The sequence below is a fragment of the Eptatretus burgeri genome, chromosome 15 (assembly GCF_056783735.1).
Source record: "Eptatretus burgeri isolate ZD-2024b chromosome 15, Ebu_testis_v1, whole genome shotgun sequence".
NCBI lineage: Eukaryota > Metazoa > Chordata > Myxini > Myxiniformes > Myxinidae > Eptatretus > Eptatretus burgeri.
In genome coordinates, this window is record NC_140975.1 from 11,227,846 (window position 1) to 11,246,919 (window position 19,074).

The window sequence follows — 19,074 nt, forward strand, 5'->3', positions numbered from 1 at the left end:
AACAAATATTGAATAGCAGCAATCACATATTGACATGATTAGAGCAATTCAGGAAAAGGGCAATTCAAAAAATAAATTAATAAATGAGGGTGGAACCTGTTTTGGTGCAAATGAAATTTTTTTTAATCATGGAACAAAGCATTTTACCTTCACACACTCAAATTGAAAGGTTGCAAAAATAAACTGCAGCCCTAGAGCTTGAATCATGCCAGCCTGAAAAATAAAGCAGCAGCAACAGTAGTAATTAAAAAAAAATATAACAATAATGCGTGGTTTGGATAGCATGAAATGGAAAATGAACTGCATATACTGTAATGGAAGGAGGGAAACAAATTAGAGGTGTCAACCAGGCGGTACGGGGCACAAGGAAATGGGCGGCACGTGGCACAAACTAAAGAAAATAGGCAATACGCCGAACAAACGAATGTGGGGTGAGAAGCATGTTCAAATTACGTGACGCGTCAGAAAGTCCATGTTGGGTTCCAGATTTTTCACAAACTTTCTTTGGCATGTCAATCTCGAGTTGAAATGCTCACAGGTGGTACAAGGATGGGACTCACCTTGCTGGAACGTGTCTTCCAAGAAGTCGATGATGTGTGTGGTGTTACAAATAACCGTGGAGCCATGAATGAGCACAGGAACTTCACCCGAGGGATTCAGTCGGATGAACCACGGTTCATTGTGCTCATTAAGCGGGAGGCTGACGTCCCGTTCCTTGCAGGACAGTCCTTTCTCGGCCATTGCTAGGCGAACCTTTGGATAGAACAATCCAAACCTTACAAAATAAATAAATAACATTAGATGCGTCATGTTAAATCAGCCAACTAGACAGTGTTCCAGTTTGTTTTCAAGAGCTTATCCTCCCGTGCACTTTATTAGCAACATGAAAGGACGTCTCGCCATCTTCATACTGTATTACAATAACAAGATCTTTCACGAACTGGCTGGCGAGGCCCAAGCTAGACTGAAGGTAATTTGCACAAGAAATTCTAATTTGTTCAGTGTGTCAGAGATAAGTCGCCAACTCTTTGGGGGAAGGCCTGAGGGAACTTTTGTGGTGGCACTTCATTGATGATGGTGGTGGTTGTGCTTGTTTGTGTATGTGTTGGTTGTAATCTCTTCTGGTGGATCCCAAGAAGAAGAATCGAGTATTTCTCGGGCCCAAAGTATCCCCTGTATTTGGATCACATGTGGAGGATGATGAGGTTGTGATGTTTTGCTGTTATTTTATTTTATTCTACATTGATCTCAGGCTCATGGAGGGGCTTGGGACAAAGATATTACTTCACAACAGTGCACTTTCCCACAAATTGCATAATTACAAGGCCATGAAGACGTCATGAAAGAGCACAAATGGTATGTGGCATTTAAATCTGGGCCTCCTGAATCAAAAGGAAGGGATTCAGATGGAAAATGTAAACACGACAACCTGAGGTGCATTGGACAGATCTTCTTTCCAACTCCAAGGGCTCTTATCAGGATCATCAATGAACCTTGAACAAGTTTGTTTGTTGTAGTGTATGTGTGACGGAGCGTGTGTAGGGGTGTGATGGAGTGTGTGTAGGGGTGTGATGGAGTTTGGGTAGGGGTGTGATGGAGTGTGGGTAGGGGTGTGATGGAGTGTGTGTAGGGGTGTGATGGAGTGTGTGTAGGGGTGTGATGGAGCGTGGGTAGGGGTGCGATGGAGCGTGGGTAGGGGTGCGATGGAGCGTGGGTAGGGGTGCGACGGAGTGTGTGTAGGGGTGTGATGGAGTGTGTGTAGGGGTGTGATGGAGTGTGGGTAGGGGTGCGACGGAGTGTGTGTGGGGGTGTGATGGAGTGTGTGTAGGGGTGTGATGGAGTGTGTGTAGGGGTGTGATGGAGTGTGTGTAGGGGTGTGATGGAGTGTGTGTAGGGGTGTGATGGAGTGTGTGTAGGGGTGTGATGGAGTGTGTGTAGGGGTGTGATGGAGTGTGTGTAGGGGTGTGATGGAGTGTGTGTAGGGGTGTGATGGAGTGTGTGTAGGGGTGTGATGGAGTGTGTGTAGGGGTGTGATGGAGTGTGTGTAGGGGTGCGATGGAGTGTGGGTAGGGGTGTGATGGAGTGTGTGTAGGGGTGTGATGGAGTGTGGGTAGGGGTGCGACGGAGTGTGTGTAGGGGTGTGATGGAGTGTGTGTAGGGGTGTGGAGTGTGGGTAGGGGTGTGTTTCCTATTTTGGTGACATTATATTGTACATGTTACATTACACAACGGGTATGAATGACATTGTGAAGAGAAAGTGCATCACAGAGTTGCCCTGATCACCTTTCTCTCGATCTTCCTCATCACATCCTCTTAACGACGTCACCATTGGGCATTTCCCGAAACCCTTAAACGACCTGAAGAGTTTCGCGCCGCTTTCCTTCCACTCAATACATTGATATGTTTATTACTTTATGAGCGAATCCTTTCATGCATAATATGATTTGAATAACCTCATAATGTAAGAGATCGATTTTAAAAGATTAACGCAGCGAACGAGCCGCAGATTGTGACGTGCTTACCTTTTGTGAGCAATACGACTGAGTCCAATGGTACAACATCATCTCACACTTTGTCTTTGGCTGCGAAATCGCTCCTTCATCTAATTTTACATCCGTCTCTGAAACTGGAGACAGAGTCGCCATTTTCCCTGTGAGGTGAGGCTCTTCTTCTTCCTCTTTTTCATATTCTTCCTCTTCTTCTTCCTCTTCCTCTTCTTGGTTAATCACGGCGTCTTTGGAGCCGTGAGAGGCTCTATCTACGCCACTCTAAAAAAAAGCTTGTCACGAGGTTGGAAATGGCCTTCAAACACTTTACACTTTCCTCCAAGTTTATTTCACAAATGCAATCACGGATATTCATTCAGTCGAGGGTACATGCGGTCCAATCGGTATAAAATATCCAGGATATTTAATTGGCAGCCAGTCAGTGTTCCATTACCATGAGTTTGCTATCGCTTGCCAAGCCAGCCGTTCCTTATGAACCGTTTGCATTGAGTGCTTAAGCCACTTGACGAGCGCTCCATTAGTTTCTTTTACCAACGCCACTGCAGGTGAACAGAGGTCATGTATTCACCTCCGTCTGTTTGTGTGCTTGTCAATCGCCTGCGGGTCACATTCTTCTTTTACTCCAATCTTAACGAAACTTCACCAGCTGGAAGAGGTCATGACAAGCTGGAAGACGATATTGTTTTGAGGTCAAAGGTGAAGGTCACATAAATCGTCAGTATTCATCTGATTCACTTGATATATATATATATATATATATATATATATATATATATATATATATATATATATATATATATATTGTTACGAATTCGCGCCCGCCGGCGTGCGATCGGCCACGTAACTCGAATCGCGGAACGTCGCTCACTGGACGGACAATTCAGTCGTGACCCTCTCGGAACAACGCCGGGAGCTAGTCACGGGTGGGTCTTTCGACCTCACCACAATCGTGCCAATCGGCCACCCGCATAGGATAGGGTTGTTTGCCAAACTCGACCTACCTAAGTATCTACGCGGATGGTTAATCGGGCGATCGTACCTCGCCGCAGGTCGACTTCGGACACGAACCGCTTAAGTAGTTTGTTCCGAACTGCAGAGATAACCGAGCAGAGTTATCGTCGACCTCGATGGTTCAGATTAGTTTCCGGGAACTTACACCCACTACCAATCTCTTACGCGATGCAGGATGGAGAGTCAATAAAAAGAAAGGAGACGAAGCAGAGCGGGAACAGTTCAACAAGCAAGCATTTTATTGTGCGACACACGGACACAAAGGAAGCACGTATATTCAGTCACTGTAATACTAATAAAAGGCACGTATTCAAGCACAGAAAGAAACAGTAAAAGAGAGATACTACCGACTAAGACCGACACACGGCAATACTTACGCAGTTTTACTTAACAGACGGTGCCACAACAAGCATTTACACAAAAAGCAAAGGAAAAAGAAAGCCACCCTCATAGGCGAGGAGGCAGACAGGTCTGTAGACCAAATGTACGTGAATCCTGGAGGATCGGCAAGGTCCACGAGACCGGGGAGATCTTACCCGCGTCCTCGTGACATGATGGCGGACAAGCCGCAATGTTCGCGCCGCTGCGCCCCGACTCCGTGCCCTGGCGTGGTCGGCGAGTCCTCTCCGGCGTGCTCCGCGCGAGCGGTCTTTTTGGAACCACGTTTAGGGTGGGGGAGGAACGGGGGCCCCGTCGGCACTATCTCAGCGCGAATGGGGGGGGGGGAATCGCTGATGCTGAGGGAGAGGGGTATGGCTGGCTGGCCTGGATCCCACGACGAGTCGAGCGACCCCCACACCGCAACCTCGTGGTCGTCCGCCGTCTTCCCTGCAACTCCTCCGCAACTTCTCTCCAAGCTCAACTCACCCTCTCTCCAGTTCCACTCTTTTTCTCTCAACTCACGCCATTCCAGTTCCACTCTCCCCAGTTCCACTCTCCGCCTCTACTCACGCACCTGAGTTGCCTTGTGCTCGTATCTTTATAGGTCTCAGGAGGAGCCGATATGCAAATATGCGGATCAAACCGCGATTGGAGGCGGGGCCACGCCACCCTCTGTTCAGCCATTGGTTGGGCAAAAAGGGGCGTGAACCTCCCTTGATCCGCATATTTGCATAAACGGACTTCACATACACGCGCTTGGAGGCGGGGCCAAGCCACCTCGCGTTCGCCCATTGGATGGAGGGGAAGTGGGCGTGAAGCATTTTGAATCCGAATTTTCCCCCGGAAAGGCCGCCATTCGCACTCGCCGCTCAGTGCGTTTAGCACCAATCGCCGAATGGGCCCTCGACAGCCCGACGTTCAGTGTTCACAGGTGGTGCGGTTGTTGGTTGTGAATGAGAAAGGCGAAGGTGGTGGAGGGTTTTCTGTGGTGGTTTGATGGTTATGGTGTCGTTTGGGAATGGCGGTGAAGCGATGTTTGCGGGATGGAGTTGTGAAGGTAAAGGTAGTGGCTGTTTGTGTTGTTGGCGGCTTAATGGTCGAAAATAACAATAAATAAAGAAAAAATGGCGAACTGAAGGATCGCAGCCCGAATGGATCACATAAATTCCCTCTATACAATGGGTGTGGCCTAACTACACGTGGATTTATCGAGATATCTCACCTGAGGACTCTTTATGGTGTAATGCGAATTTCCACAACCGTAACGACATATATATATATATATATATATATATATATATATATATATATATATATATATATATATATATATATATATATATATATATATATATAGTTACGGCCACAGACACCGTGTATTATGAGGGGTTAATCCTCATTTCTCCTCGGAAGAACTGGACCTGGGACCACCGCTCACGATTAACTTTGTGGTGCGGTGAGTTGCTTAACAACCATGAACGCCAATCAGTTAACCACAACTTCCAGTGTCCACCATCTAATTTGCCATTTAACTTGAGGTCACATGGCCTCCTGACCAGGGAACGCACCCTCGGCGATGCACCAATCTTATCTTGATTAGATCTTAAGTAATGCGGCCGAGCATTTACCACTGGTGCACGCCGACTATGACAGGTTAATTAGTTTGGGAATTATAATCTGCCAGTCTATCTCGGTGTGGACAATGCTGGATCAATGGAAAGACATGACAATCATGGATAGGTTGAAACGTCAACAAGGAATATATTGTTCTTCTTCTTCGTAGACTTTTCCCATTTAGACATTCCCTTCATAGATGCACCCCGTTGCACCCCTTCCCTTCGTAGACTTTTCCATCCCAACGAGCAGCCTTCCTCCACATCAACCGATCTAGGGCGCATTCCTCCTTCATTCCATGGTGTTTCATGTCTTCTTTTACGCAGTACATCCATCTTTTCGCTTGTCTTCCCCTTTTCCTTCTCCCAGGTACATTCAATTCCATTGCTCTCCTTGATGGTTCCTCTTCCCCTCGCCGTTTCACATGTCCAAACCACCTCAACCTTGCCTCTCTCGCCTTCTCCTCGATCCCAACCACTCCTGCCATTTCCTTGATGCTCTTGTTTATTTTCTTTTCTCTTTGACTGATGCCCATAATCCACCTCAACAGTCTCATCTCTGTTCTCATTCTCATTCGTAGTCGCTCTTCCTTCTTCTTCTTCAATGCCCACGTTTCACCTCCGTACAGGAGCACTGGTCCGATGACTGTCTTGTATACCTTAATCCTCAGTTTCAATGTTAACTTATTGTCATATGTTACACCAGTGACCTCCCTCCATTTCTTCCAGCCTGCCTTCATTCTGTCTCTCACAGCCTTCTCACTGCCTCCATTGCTATCCACAGTACTTCCCAGGTACACAAAGTCCTCTACTTGGCTCAAGGTTGCTCCCCCTGTATCCTTGATGTTGATTTTTCTCTTGGTCTTACTCTTCCCGATGGTCATTGATACTGTCTTTTTCACATTCATCTTCATTCCTTTTTGTTCCAGACTTCTCTGCCAATGTTGAAGTTGGTTTTGCAGATCTTTCTCCGTTTTTGCCGTCATCGCCAAGTCGTCTGCATACAGCATTTCTCAGAGAAGGCCGGTTCGGCATTCTTAGCTGATGACGCCCAAGACGATGACAAACAATAACAGGCTTAGTGCTGACCCTTGATGAAGGCCAACCTCGACTTCGAAGCTCTCCATCATTCCGTGTACTGTTTTGACCTTGGTTGTTGTTCGGTTGTAGGTGATCCGGATGATGTTTATCAAGTGTTCAGGTACTCCTTTCTTGCGTAAACTCCAGTAGACCAACTCCTGGGGGATTCTGTCGTATGCCTTTTCCAGGTCGACGAACGCATGGTGGAGTCGCTTGTTCTTTTCCAGATGCTTCTCTTGCAGTTGTCTGAAGATGAAAATAGCATCAGTCGTGCCCCGTTTAGGTCGAAAGCCAAACTGCATTTGGTCGTTGTTCGTGACTTCTCTGATTTTCTTGTCCAGAATCCTTTCGGTGATCTTCAGCATCTGCTCCATGAGTTTGATTCCCCTGTAGTTCCCACATTCGAGCACATCTCCTTTTTGTTTGTATATTGGAACCAGTACACTTTCTCTCCAGTCTTCTGGCATATTCCCCGTTATCCAGATGTTCTTGAGGATCCAGTGGGTCCAACGGACTCCATGGTGTCCTAGTGCTTTGATCATTTCGATGGTTATTTTGGATGATCTCGCTGCTTTGTTGTTCTTCATTTTCCTGATGGCTTCGCTGACTTCCTGCATTGTTACCATTTGGACTGGTCCTTCCACTGGTGGTGTTTCAATCAGCTCTTCTGCCTCATTCCTCTAATTTAGCAGCGTTTCAAAGTATTCTTTCCACCGAGCTATGACCATTTCTTCCTCAACTAAGATGTTCCCTTTCCTGTCTTTGATCACCTTCACAGTTGGGATTTCTCTTCTTGCTCTTTCCCGTTTTGCTACCTTGTACACCCTTTTCTCTCCCTCCGGTGTTTTCATCTCCTCATACCACCCCTTTGTGGCTTGCTCCTTTATTTCTGCCACTGATCTTCGGGCTTCCTTGTTTGCTGCCTTGTAGTGGTGCCTCTTTTCCTGGTTTTCTCTACCCCCCTGCCACTCCTTGAAGGCGGCCTTCTTCATCTTGATGCTGTTCTGAACTTCGTCTGACCACCACCAAGTTTCCTTCTCTTGTCTGCCTTTCCCAGATGTTCTCCCACACACCTCTGCTGCTTCTTCCACCAGTACCCTGTGGTGGAAAAGAATTCAATTTCCACATGTTGGATCAGCATACCAAAGGAGAATCTTTAATTTCGTATATACGGAGGAAGAACATTGAATGCTTGACTGAAACATTCGAATGGACTTCACTGAAACATAAGCCTGAAGCAATTCTTCTTACACACAACTTGACATTCCAAAGAATGGGAGGGGAGAACTACAGGGTTAGCTGATAAGCATTAGGCAAAAGAACTCAAACTGCAATACGTGTCCACTGGGTGAAAGAGAATGACATAATCATGGCAAAAGTTGCAGTGATATCAACCAGGTCACCTTGTTTCATAGTAAGACATTCCTTTCATCAATATTTAGGTCAAAAGACTCTTGGGTAAAGGGAAACATAACTGACAGCCAATTCGACTATAGCATAAAAATTAAATTTATAAATCACCAGCAACAATTATAATTGAAAGTACATGAATATAATTATTTTTCTTCCACAACCCCCTTCAAGGTCTTCCAGAGGTCCTCCGTGCCAGCGTTGGTCATCTTGTTCCTGACCCTGTCCTGGTACTCCGCTACCAAATCTTTCAGTTTCCAAATTCTGATCTTCCTTTCTCTCTGGTCCTGGCTTCTCTTTCTTGCCTTCCCCCCTATCAAACAGGTCCATCACTTGCATTTGGTGTTGATGAGCTACTACTTCCCCAGGTATTACCTTCGCATCTTTCACTTGCTTTCAGTCTTTGCTACGTACCAAGAAATAGTCAATCTGTGTCCTGCCTACTCCACTTTTATATGTCACCACATGTTCTTCCCTTTTCTGGAATCCATTATTAATGAAGAAAAGTTCCAAACTCTCCACCATTTCGAGCATCCTCTCCTCTTCCTCGTTTCTGCTTCCATATCCTTTACCACTATGGATCCTCTCATATTCTTCAGAAGTACTTCCCATGTGACAATTAATAAGGTCTGCTCCCAGGACCATGGGTTCATCCCCTGGGATATTCGTGATCAGGTCTTCCAGATGTTCTCGGAATTCCTCCTTGTCTTGTTCTGAGCATCTAACTTGGGGGGTGTACCCAGAGATATGCAGGATACTCCTTCCCCATATGATCCTGACTCTCATCAATCTGTCTGACTCCCTGCTGACATCCACCACTTGCTGTTTGAGCTCCTCATTCAAGATAAATTTGACTCCATTTCCTCCTTCTCTACCACCTGAATAGAAGAGTTTATAACCTTCTCCAATCTCTCTTGTACTCTGTCCCTTCCATTTTGTCTCCTGCACACATGCCACGGATACCCGCATCCTTTTCAGTGCCTCCGCCAATTCTCTGCTTCTCCCTGTCATGGTTCCGATATTCCAAGATACAAAACGGATTGTTCCAACTCTCTTCTTTAGCCGCCTCCGTTGGACCGGCGGTACCCCTTGCTGATTTCTCACATCCTCCGGGAGTCGATGATGCGCGTCGCTTCTGGGGAACGCCCTAGCCATATCTGAATCTGCTGCTCGTTGTATATCAATCATGACTTTCAGCAAGGGAGTTTTATGGGCCGAGTTGCCAGCTTTGACACCCAACCCTCCTCCTTTCACATGCGGCCATGGCGGAGTCAACAAGGAATATATTATTAAGAAAAATAAATAAACTGAAGAACTTTTTATTTCCTTTATCAATAAAATGGATGAATCCAAATCAATCAATTGTTCAATCAATAAAATAATCTCGAACAAGGAATTCAACAAGAATTTATAGGAAAACGGACAAAGAGCAGATGCTTATCACAATGCCTTACTTATCAATTAAACACGAGACATGGGTACCCAGCAGATCATTCAGGGGGAAAAGAAATTTGGTCTCAGCTTTCCAAGACAGAAGTCGTCATGTGTCTACTACATAAACCAAAATGAGTGAGCGTGCCTTGGTCCGCTGCCGGTGCCCTGCCTTGCCGTGCACCTACCCACAAACAGGCTCGAACACCAATCGACATCACGTCATCACCCCCAGGAACCAGGGACGCCAAGAGCCAGGTACCCAGCAGGAACAGCCCAACTGTCCCCTACCATCAGGAGCTGTCACCAACCGTCACAAGGTAGTCCTGCTGTCCTTTTATAGGCAACCAGTGCGGATGGAGCCTCAAGCACGACTTCAGCAAAATCCAGCTTGCCTATTGGCGCATTGCTGCACGTGACATCCAACCATCAATTCTCACAGTCATTCTATCCTCACCACCGAACGGGAGGCAACTCCCAATTAACACAGGTCTGGCTTACGACGCCATGTTCAGGGTGCTGGACGAACGCCAGAAAGCAGCCATTTGCCAGGCAATTATCACCTATTTGTTCAGCCCGATAAGAGCAAGTCAGCGTCCATAGAGCTGCTGAACGGGGTGGCAATCCCGATGAAAGAAGGTCGGTGTCAAACGTCGATGAAAAAATCGGGTCAAGAAATCCGAATGCTACACGGTCCTCGTCATTGGGAACGTACAACCACAACCCATCACGGACTATCACCGTCACAACGTGACTCGTCAAACGAGGATGTCCACCTGCATGAACCGACACCACAGCCACAGACCGAACACACATCCCTTCTGAACTGTCAACCCCAGATGACTGTTCTGAAATTACACCAGTCCCTGTCAGCAAGGCACCAGGTGACCATCCAGAACTTAACCCCAGTCTGAGGCGAGTCTACCGACTAGCAAGTCACCAGCTTGCGTCATCAATAAACACCCGATGACGTTGACCCAACCTCAGCGTTCTGGCCATATTGGAGCGTCCCCAAACACTTGAGGGATCTCACCTCAGGTACTTAAGGGATTTTGGATTTATAGTTTCATATCACGATGTCACATAAGCCTGGTGTTTCATATCACATAAGCCTGGTGTTGGCGCAGTGGTTCGGGCAGCGGCTTGGGATCCTTGGGTCCTGAGTTCAAGCCCCGTTCGGCCACTGAATTAATACACCAGGGGGTTGACTCAGCCTGTCATCCTTCCGAGGTCGGCGAAATGAGTACCAGTATACTGGGCCGGTGTATACCCCGGTTAAAATAGGTGTACCATATCCCTGTGTCGTAAGAGGCGACCAGGGTTGCGTCAGGAAGGGCATCCGGCGTAAAACATTGCCAAATCACGATGTGGATCACACGGATGATCCGCTGTGGCGACCCCTAACTGGAGCAGTCGAAGGAAGAAGAAGAAGTTTCATATCACGATGCATTTCCTTGTGTGTTTGTTTGTCATTGTGTAGAATAATCCCCAGGGATATATATATATATATATATATCTCTATCTCTCTCTCTCTCTCTCTCTCTCTCTCTCTCTCTCCCTCTCTCCCTCTCTCCCTCTCTCCCTCTCTCCCTCTCTCCCTCTCTCCCTCTCTCCCTCTCTCCCTCTCTCCCTCTCTCCCTCTCTCCCTCTCTCCCTCTCTCCCTCTCTCCCTCTCTCTCTCTCTCTCTCTCTCTCTCTCTCTCTCTCTCTCTCTCTCCATCTCTCTCTATATCGAGTGTAGCCTGTGGCTGCTGGTTGTATCATTGGTTGGGACGCGGCTATGCCGCTGATGTAGTGTCCCCCTTACCCGTACACTGGTACTCATTTTGCCGACCTCGGAAGGATGACAGGCCGAGTCAACCTCCTGGTGTATTTTAATTCAGCGGCCAAGGGGGTTGAACTCAGGACCCAAGGATCCCAAGCCACCACCCTAACCACTAATGACTAAGCCAACACCAGGCTTCTATCCCCATGGCTGGAGGGCAGTCTTCCCCTGTGAAAGCCTTATTTTTGGTTTCTCACATCCGGTCTTTATTTTCATCACGATTTTTCGAAGTAACTGTTGAAGTCAAGTCTCAGGTTTATCTTCGCAGTTCGTGACATTGAACTATTTTCACTTTAACCAGTGACCTTAACTGTTGTTTTTCTTGTTCCTGTTTTGCATGTTCTTATATTTACTCCTCGTTCAATGTGTTTTGTTGTTAAATTGTTTCATATCCCAAGAGAGCCGATGGAAGAAAAGGAGTGGTCACACCAGTTGGGTGAGTGCCCACGATGGGTCGTTGTTAGACATACCCATTGTTGTGTCGACTAGCTGTCTGGACACAACTTTGAGGTTGTGGGTCCATTGACGTTGAGTAATCTACTTATGTGGACGAGAGACCGGGGTCGTGGATCCACCGTTTGGAGAGGTTCTGGGCTGAAAGGATCGAAACCTCGATGAAAAACGGTGCCCAGCTGATGATCCGGGCAGTTGGTAAATCAGTCAATTGCTTATAAGTTTAAGGATATAATTTCAAATAAAATAGCTTTTGTAAGTACTTACCAGTACATTGTGTGTGTGTGTGTGTGTGTGTGTGTGTGTGTGTGTGTGTGTGTGTGTGTGTGTGTGTGTGTGTGTGTGTGTGTGTGTGTGTGTGTGTGTGTGTGTGTGTGTGTGTTTAAGTCTGTCTCTGGAGTACGCCCCCCTTCCATCCCTTTCCTCTCTTCAAATAACATCACAACCCACTCTGCTCGTGAGAAAGCTGAATGCCTCAATTCTGTGTTTGCTTCCAAATTTTGTTCCCAACCCCATTCTCTGCACCCATCATTCCCTGTCATACACAACTGATCCTGGACTCTGTGGATGTTGCATCTGAGAAGGAGAAGTTTCTGGCAACCCTCGACTCTGATTCTGCATCTGGCCTGGAAGTTATCAGTTCACTCGTCCTGAAAACCTTTTCTGTTTTTGTTGGACTTCCTCTCTCTGCCCTTTTCACCCTATCATTTCCCCGAGATCATCTTCCATCTGCTTGGAAATCCACCAACATCTTCTGCATTACATAAAGAGGTGCAAAAACGGATCCCTTTAACAACAGACCTATCAGCTTACTTCCAATCATCAGGAAGGTCCTGAAATCCATCATCACAGTTAATATGAAATCCTTTCATTTATCCAACGACCTCATCTCAGATCAATAATTAATTTGTATTCAGACCTGGTCACTCCACCTTGGATATGCTGCTTCTCCTCCATCACCCATCAATGGATGGAGGCCCTCAATGTCAGATATGAGATCTGGGCTTCTCTCTGGACATATCTCGTGCTTTTGATACACCCTGGCATTCTCCTTGCTCTCCAAACTCTCTACCTATGGCATCCAAGGCCAACTCCACACATTGCTTCCTGACTTCCACTGCTGTCGTAGCCAACGTGCGGCTCTCAACAGAATCCTTTCATCTCCTCTCCCTGTCAAGGCTGGTGTGCACCAAGGCAGTGTTCTGGGCCCAGTCCTATTCGTGATCTTCATCAATGATCTGTCGAACTCTTTGGAAAATCCCCTTTATCTATTTGCTGATGACTCCCCTCTCTGCCATGACATCCCTCATCATTCAGACAGGCAGGTCGCATCCTCTTCCCTCTCTTCAGACCTTGACAAAATCAAAAGATGGTCAAACACTTGGAATATGTCTTTTAACCATGACAACTCACCCTCTCATGTGCTCTCTTTGAAAGGACAATCTGGAAAACCTTTCCATCTACTTCCTCAACAAAACTACTCTAACAGAGAACTCAAATCGACTCCTTTCATGAAAGATCCTTCACCCTCTGACTACAAGGACCGGACTCAGCCTAAAGTTCCAGCTGTGATTGAAGCATAAGATGGAGTGAGGGGGAGGGAGTGTGGGAGGGGGTAAGGTGGTCCAGGGATTGAGGATATTCCACGGATGCAGAAGATTGCTGTGCATTGTGGGTAATTCAAGAATATCTTATTGTTTTTGATTGAATATTTGAGTGAAATAAACTATCATGTTATCTGTGCTTGAAATACACAAAATACAGGAAATATAAATTCTGACAAGAGAGAGATTTTGTTCCAAGATGTCCATCAGACATGAAGTTGTGAAATATGAAACTTGTGGTTTATGTTGTAATTTGGGAACAAATAAAGGGAACGACATGAATGTCCTTCGCACGTGATATTTTACACCTTTACTGAAACATCCCATCAAACACGGATCAAGGATCGATAAATAAACTCTGAGAATGTGAGATCCTGGGAATGATTTTGGAGGAACTGGAGCGGTACCTGTGCTATGTTTAATACCTGTAACACCAGGTGGGAAATGAAAGCGGTTTGGAATGGAATTCGGACGTCATGTTTTGTGAGGAAGTGTCTAAAAGAGGAAGATAAATGATCGGTGTGAACAAGAAGTGGATAAAAGTTCTCCTTGTACCGGTTTGTGTTCAATCCCCGGAGTTCAGAGACTCTGGTGGTTTTGGGTCCCAGATCCCGAGTTCCACTTTAGTCTCATCCACCGGGAAAACACGATGTTCCTCCTTTACTCCTTCATCATCCTCACTGGGATTCTTCTCTCCGGTAAGTTTACTGTTCTCTCTTCCTTCTCTCAATGTCTCACTGCAGGGATTCCAATCGAATCTTCGAGAACTTACCTCCGTGGTTCATTTATTTATTAACACAGCGGATGATTTTCCATCACAAACCAATTTTATTCCTATTCCTATTATAAAAACCGTTTATCAAGTTCATTATTAACTATCGATAATATAATTATATTCATCATTTGTAACAGAAGTTTCCTTGTAAACCCAATTTGGGTTCAGACACTGCGTGAGTAATGACGTCATAAAGTCCGTTCCTTACACTCCAAGTATTTGTGATGAAAACAAATCGTTTTCAGATCAATAATATCGGGATAATCCGTGGGGAGAATGACGAACCCGAGTCGTTGAGATTGAAACTCAGGACCTGGGGATTCAGGGATTTGAGGTGAATGTGTGACGTCATCTTCATAAATTGGTATTTTAATATAAATTTATAGTTTTCATGGTTTGTTTAGATTTTGTTACGTCGATGTGAAAGGGAATTAAAACTAATTAGATTTTTAAAATGTGTTTCAGTTTCTTTATTATTTACTGGCAAATACAACCCGTCGCTTCACTGACAGGGATATTAAGGGAGGGGGATAAAGAGGGAGAGAAAGGGAGGAGGGAGAGGAGTGAGGGAAGGGGGGAGGGGGGAAGAGGATAGAGGGAAAGGGGAGAGAGAAGGAAGAGAGGGAGAGGGAGCAAGGAGGGAGAGGGAGCAAGGAGGGAGGGGGGAGCGAGGAGAGGGGAAGTGGGGAGGGGGATTGGGAGGGGTAAGCCTGAGGGGAGGAGATCTCGACTTGTGTTTTGTGGTGGGACTTGTGGAGGAGAGGTGGATATTACCGGATTGAACGAAATGGGGTACGTTAAAACAGCACGTTAATGCAGCATGAGGAGACAGCCAGGAGATGTCATGGGGGATGGAGAGCGGAGGGGATAAGCATGAAAGGGGAGTGGAGGGAATACAATGTGATGGGAAGGGCGCAGGCAGAATGAGGGCAAGGGGTAAGGCAGCTTGGGGAGAAGAGAATGCGATGTAAAGGGATGAGAAGGCAGCTTTAGGGGAAGGGAAAGAAGTGGGAGGGGAAGAGAATGGAAGGCATTGTGAGGGGAAGGGATGGACGATAAAATGCACCCAAACAGCAACATTTTCTTTTAACCACTGGGTTCTAAATCAAATAGGGCGGGAGTATTTAAAACTCATGCTATCTACCTGACAAATGCTTGCAGATACAGCGACCTTTGCACCTCTCCAGTTGGCTCACTCCGAATCCGATTCGTACATGCTAACCTGTGAGAAAGCAGTTTTAAATTCAAAATTAAACTGTCAGTCGTTAACAGTCCCCATAACAGAGGGGAGAGGTGAGGAAGCAGGGCGAGGGGTGGGAGAGAGTGGTAGTGGTCAGGGAAGGGGTGGGAATGGGGGGGTTGGAGATAGAGAGAGAGGTGGGATCGGGGTGAGAGAGGCAGAGGGGTGGAGGGAGGGGGGAGAGGGACGAGAGAGGAGAGTGCAGATATGGAGAGGGGGAGAGGGGAGGATTCCGGCAGATGTGTTGTCCAGTTTAACGTCCATCCAAGATACGGAACACATTGATGAATCACCCTGCCTGTGAAACATTGCAATGACAGTTTATAGCTTGGCTGGGATTCGAACCCCGACGAGACAGCTTGGAGTGAGCGAGCTTACCTCTCTGCTCTCCTGCCGTGATGTGGCGATTTATTACTTTATAACAACTGCAAACATTTTTTCACATTATAGTCGTAAAATTTATTTTGCCTTCCTAACTCCAGTATTGAACCATGGTATCACCATCGAAGGTTGAAGAGTGTGCGCAAAGTGGCTTCACCAAGCACTCCAAACAAAACAGTTAAATAAACTTTTAAAAACAAAACCTTTGATTGTTACCTTCGCATTCTGCGAAACGGTATGTTTTGGTCGGCGTGTATTTATTTATTTATTTATTTGTAATCTTGTGATTCGTATAACTCAAAAAGTATTAAACCGAATTGCATGAAATTTGGTGGGATGATTGGTTATTAGCCAGGAAGCATTCGATTAGATTCTGGGATCGTTCGGGTCAAAGGTCAAGGTCACGAAAAGGTCAAAATCGTCTTTTTACGATAACACGGTCAATTTTTATTCAATTTGCATGTAACTAACGCCAAAATGTTCAGAATTCAACGCCTCATCTTGTGATATGCAATATGACACAATGACGCCCATACTCTTGTTACCGGTTAGGGGTGAAAGGTCAGGGGGGTCACGACCTTGAAAAATATGCGGTTTTTGTCATAACGCGGTCAATTCTTGTCCGCTTTACATGAACCCAGCACCAAAATGTTCAGAATTTAATGCCCAATCTTGTGACACAATGACGTCATAACACATGTCACCGGTTGGGGTAAAATGTCGGGGGGGGGGTCACGCCCTTGAAAAATATGCGGTTTTCGGCATAACTCAGTCAATTCTTATTCGATTTGCATGAAACCAGCATCAAACGATATTACCTTCTCTTGTTGAAACGTTGTATTCACCGAGCTTGCGAGTGAAGACTCGCCAAAACGACGTGAGTTGATTGTTGTTTCGTCCGTAGCCCCCGAAAGTCGGGGGGGGGTCATGACATTATAGATATGTGGTTTGTGTCATAAGACCATTCATATGAAACCAGTTCCCCACACTCATACCAAGAACAAAAAAGTAGTGGCGGCGAAGGTATGCGCTCTATGAGTGCCCGTTCTAGTTCTACGATGTATTTCACTGGGATTCACATCCTCACTTCCCAAGAAATGGATGACGGAACATTGCTCCTCCCTGGCGCATGTTTCTAAGGGAGTCACCATCGTGAAACTGCTACACTGACGTCGTATTCCCATCATATTCCATGTTGAAGTAGGAGGTTTATTTGGAAAACAGCACTGAAGAGCATCCTGATTTATTTATTTATTTACTTCCTGATCTTTCGTTCCCCCAATGTGAGTGCAGAGGGGACGGCCGGCTTCACTATTGCTTTTGAGGGATGGCGTGCTTCCAGGTACAGCATCCCTCGTGATACCACATGGGAAATCCAATCCATTCGAACCGCTCACCGTCAGTATCTGTTAAGAAGATGTCACACAGTGAGGTTCAGATCCAATCGGGGTTAATGGGGACAATGAACAGCACCAGGTCAATTTGGAGACTCAACACCCGGACCCACGAGAGTTCCCCTGTACATAATATCAATACAACAACCAGTCCAGACTGGTGTGATCCTCTCTTTCCCTCCCACACATTATGACTGCCATTACAAATGAACCGTAACACAAACTTACTGGGAATGTAACAAAAAGAAACAACCACAACACAAGCCAAACAAGAGTATCGTTACTGGAATGTGTGAAGCCCACAAGAGGGTTCGCCGATCGGTGTGAATCCCACAACCCGACTCCGTACACGAAAGTAGGGAAAGAATACTGGTTCTGGCTCACTTTTCCCCATGTAAATGAATGGGGGATTTTCAGCCATGAAATTTTTCTTTTTTTTCCCTGAAAAAATAAATCCCCTTTTTAGCCCAAGGTATATTTATTTGTCTCCCCTTTTAACCTGGAGCCTGGTGTTGGCTTAGTTGTTAGGGTGGCGGCTTGGGATCCCAGGGTCCTGAGTTCAAATCCCGTTGGCTGCTGAATTAACACCAGGGGGTTGACTCAGCCTGCCATCCTTCCGAGGTCGGCGAAATGAGTGCCAGTGTACTGGTCCCGGTGTATGCCCCGGTTAGAATAGGTGTACCATATCCCTGTGTGTCGTAAGAGGCGACCAGGGTTGGTGTCAGGAAGGGCATCCGGCCATAAAACATTGCCTCAAGAAAAGCCAAACCCCTGCACAGCAGGAAAAATGGCTGTAAAAATGGCCATTTTTTTATTTCCCCTTTTAACCTAGGGGCTCTCTATTCAAATAGCCCATACAACAAGATAAAGATTTGTTAAAGGTGATTCTAAAGAAATATCTGAAACGCCTAAGCCCCGGGACACTCTTTATCAAATAACCAATGCATATTGTTTAGCTCACTCATTGAACCTATAAACATTTGTTCATTCTCAAATTCCTTCAATAGTTTAATTTTCTTTGCACAATAATCCCCATCTAAAATATTGAAAAACAAAACATTTGAATCTTTATATTTTTTAAGATACCCCTTTTGTGCCATTACGAAATGATAAACTTCTCTTAATGATCTCATCTGGCCACCGCCCGAGTTGCAAATCATTTTTGTACATAAACCATGCCAGAAAAAAAAGTTTTGTTTCAAATGTTTTCAGTTCATGCCGTGAAAATGAGGAAGTGTTTTTTTGACACGGCCGTGCTGTGTGAATGAGGAAGTGGTTTTGGACTGTCATGCTGTGAAAAAATAGGAACTATTCTGTGAGACAAGGTCTCGTGTTTATATTTTATCTCAGAACACGAACTGAAAACATTTGAATCAAAACTTTTATGGCGTGGTTTATGTCCAAAAATGATTTGCAACTCGGGCGGTGGCCAGATGAGATCATTAAGAGAAGCTTGTCATTTCCTGTGCCCACACCCAATGATTAAGCAATCTCCTCATCGTTGCTTTATAAGCGGTTCGCCAGACAAAGTTTCTGCCAGACGGGATTTCATTTTTACAACTGAGGCATGGACGATATTTCTTCCGATGAAGCCAACAGCCCACTACAGAGTTGGTAAGTTTGTGTATGCTTTTCTCTTTGAACGATGAAGCAAATGATTATTAATTAAATCATGATAATTCTGATATATATATATATATTTTTCCCTGACAGGGCATTGGAAGAAATTGAGTTCACATATCACGACGTGGTTCATGAAATTAATACTCTTATTGAAGAGATCAATGATTTTAGAAGAGAATTGAAAGACATTTTCAATGAGTGGCATGAAGTCTTATCACGTCCTCTCATCTCGAAGGAATTAAACCAATGGTGAGACACGTGTGTGTGCCTCTCTCTCTGTCTGTCTTTCTACCTACCTCTCTCTGCTCTTATTGAAGAGGCCAATGATTTATAATGACTGGTCTCT

At 45.6% G+C, this 19,074-nt stretch overlaps 2 protein-coding genes across 3 annotated transcripts in view; one reads left to right on the forward strand and one right to left on the reverse strand.

Moving 5' to 3' along the window:
* GDAP1 (ganglioside induced differentiation associated protein 1) overlaps positions 1–2,703 on the reverse strand; it is a 31,630-nt gene extending 28,927 nt beyond the window's left edge. For both annotated transcript variants that reach the window (XM_085858200.1, XM_085858199.1), the window contains exons 1-2: positions 2,523–2,703; positions 561–753 (exon numbers count right to left, since the gene is read on the reverse strand). In XM_085858200.1, the coding sequence (XP_085714326.1) occupies positions 561–753; positions 2,523–2,645 (316 nt within the window). In that variant the 5' untranslated portion in view covers positions 2,646–2,703. The remainder of the gene's footprint in view (positions 1–560; positions 754–2,522) is intronic.
* Positions 2,704–13,831: 11,128 nt separating this feature from the next.
* The window catches only part of LOC147011503 (uncharacterized), a 154,538-nt gene continuing 149,295 nt past the window's right edge, over positions 13,832–19,074 (forward strand). The window contains exon 1 of the mRNA XM_085858010.1: positions 13,832–14,013. Coding sequence (XP_085714136.1) covers positions 13,965–14,013 — 49 coding nt within the window. The 5' untranslated portion in view covers positions 13,832–13,964. The remainder of the gene's footprint in view (positions 14,014–19,074) is intronic.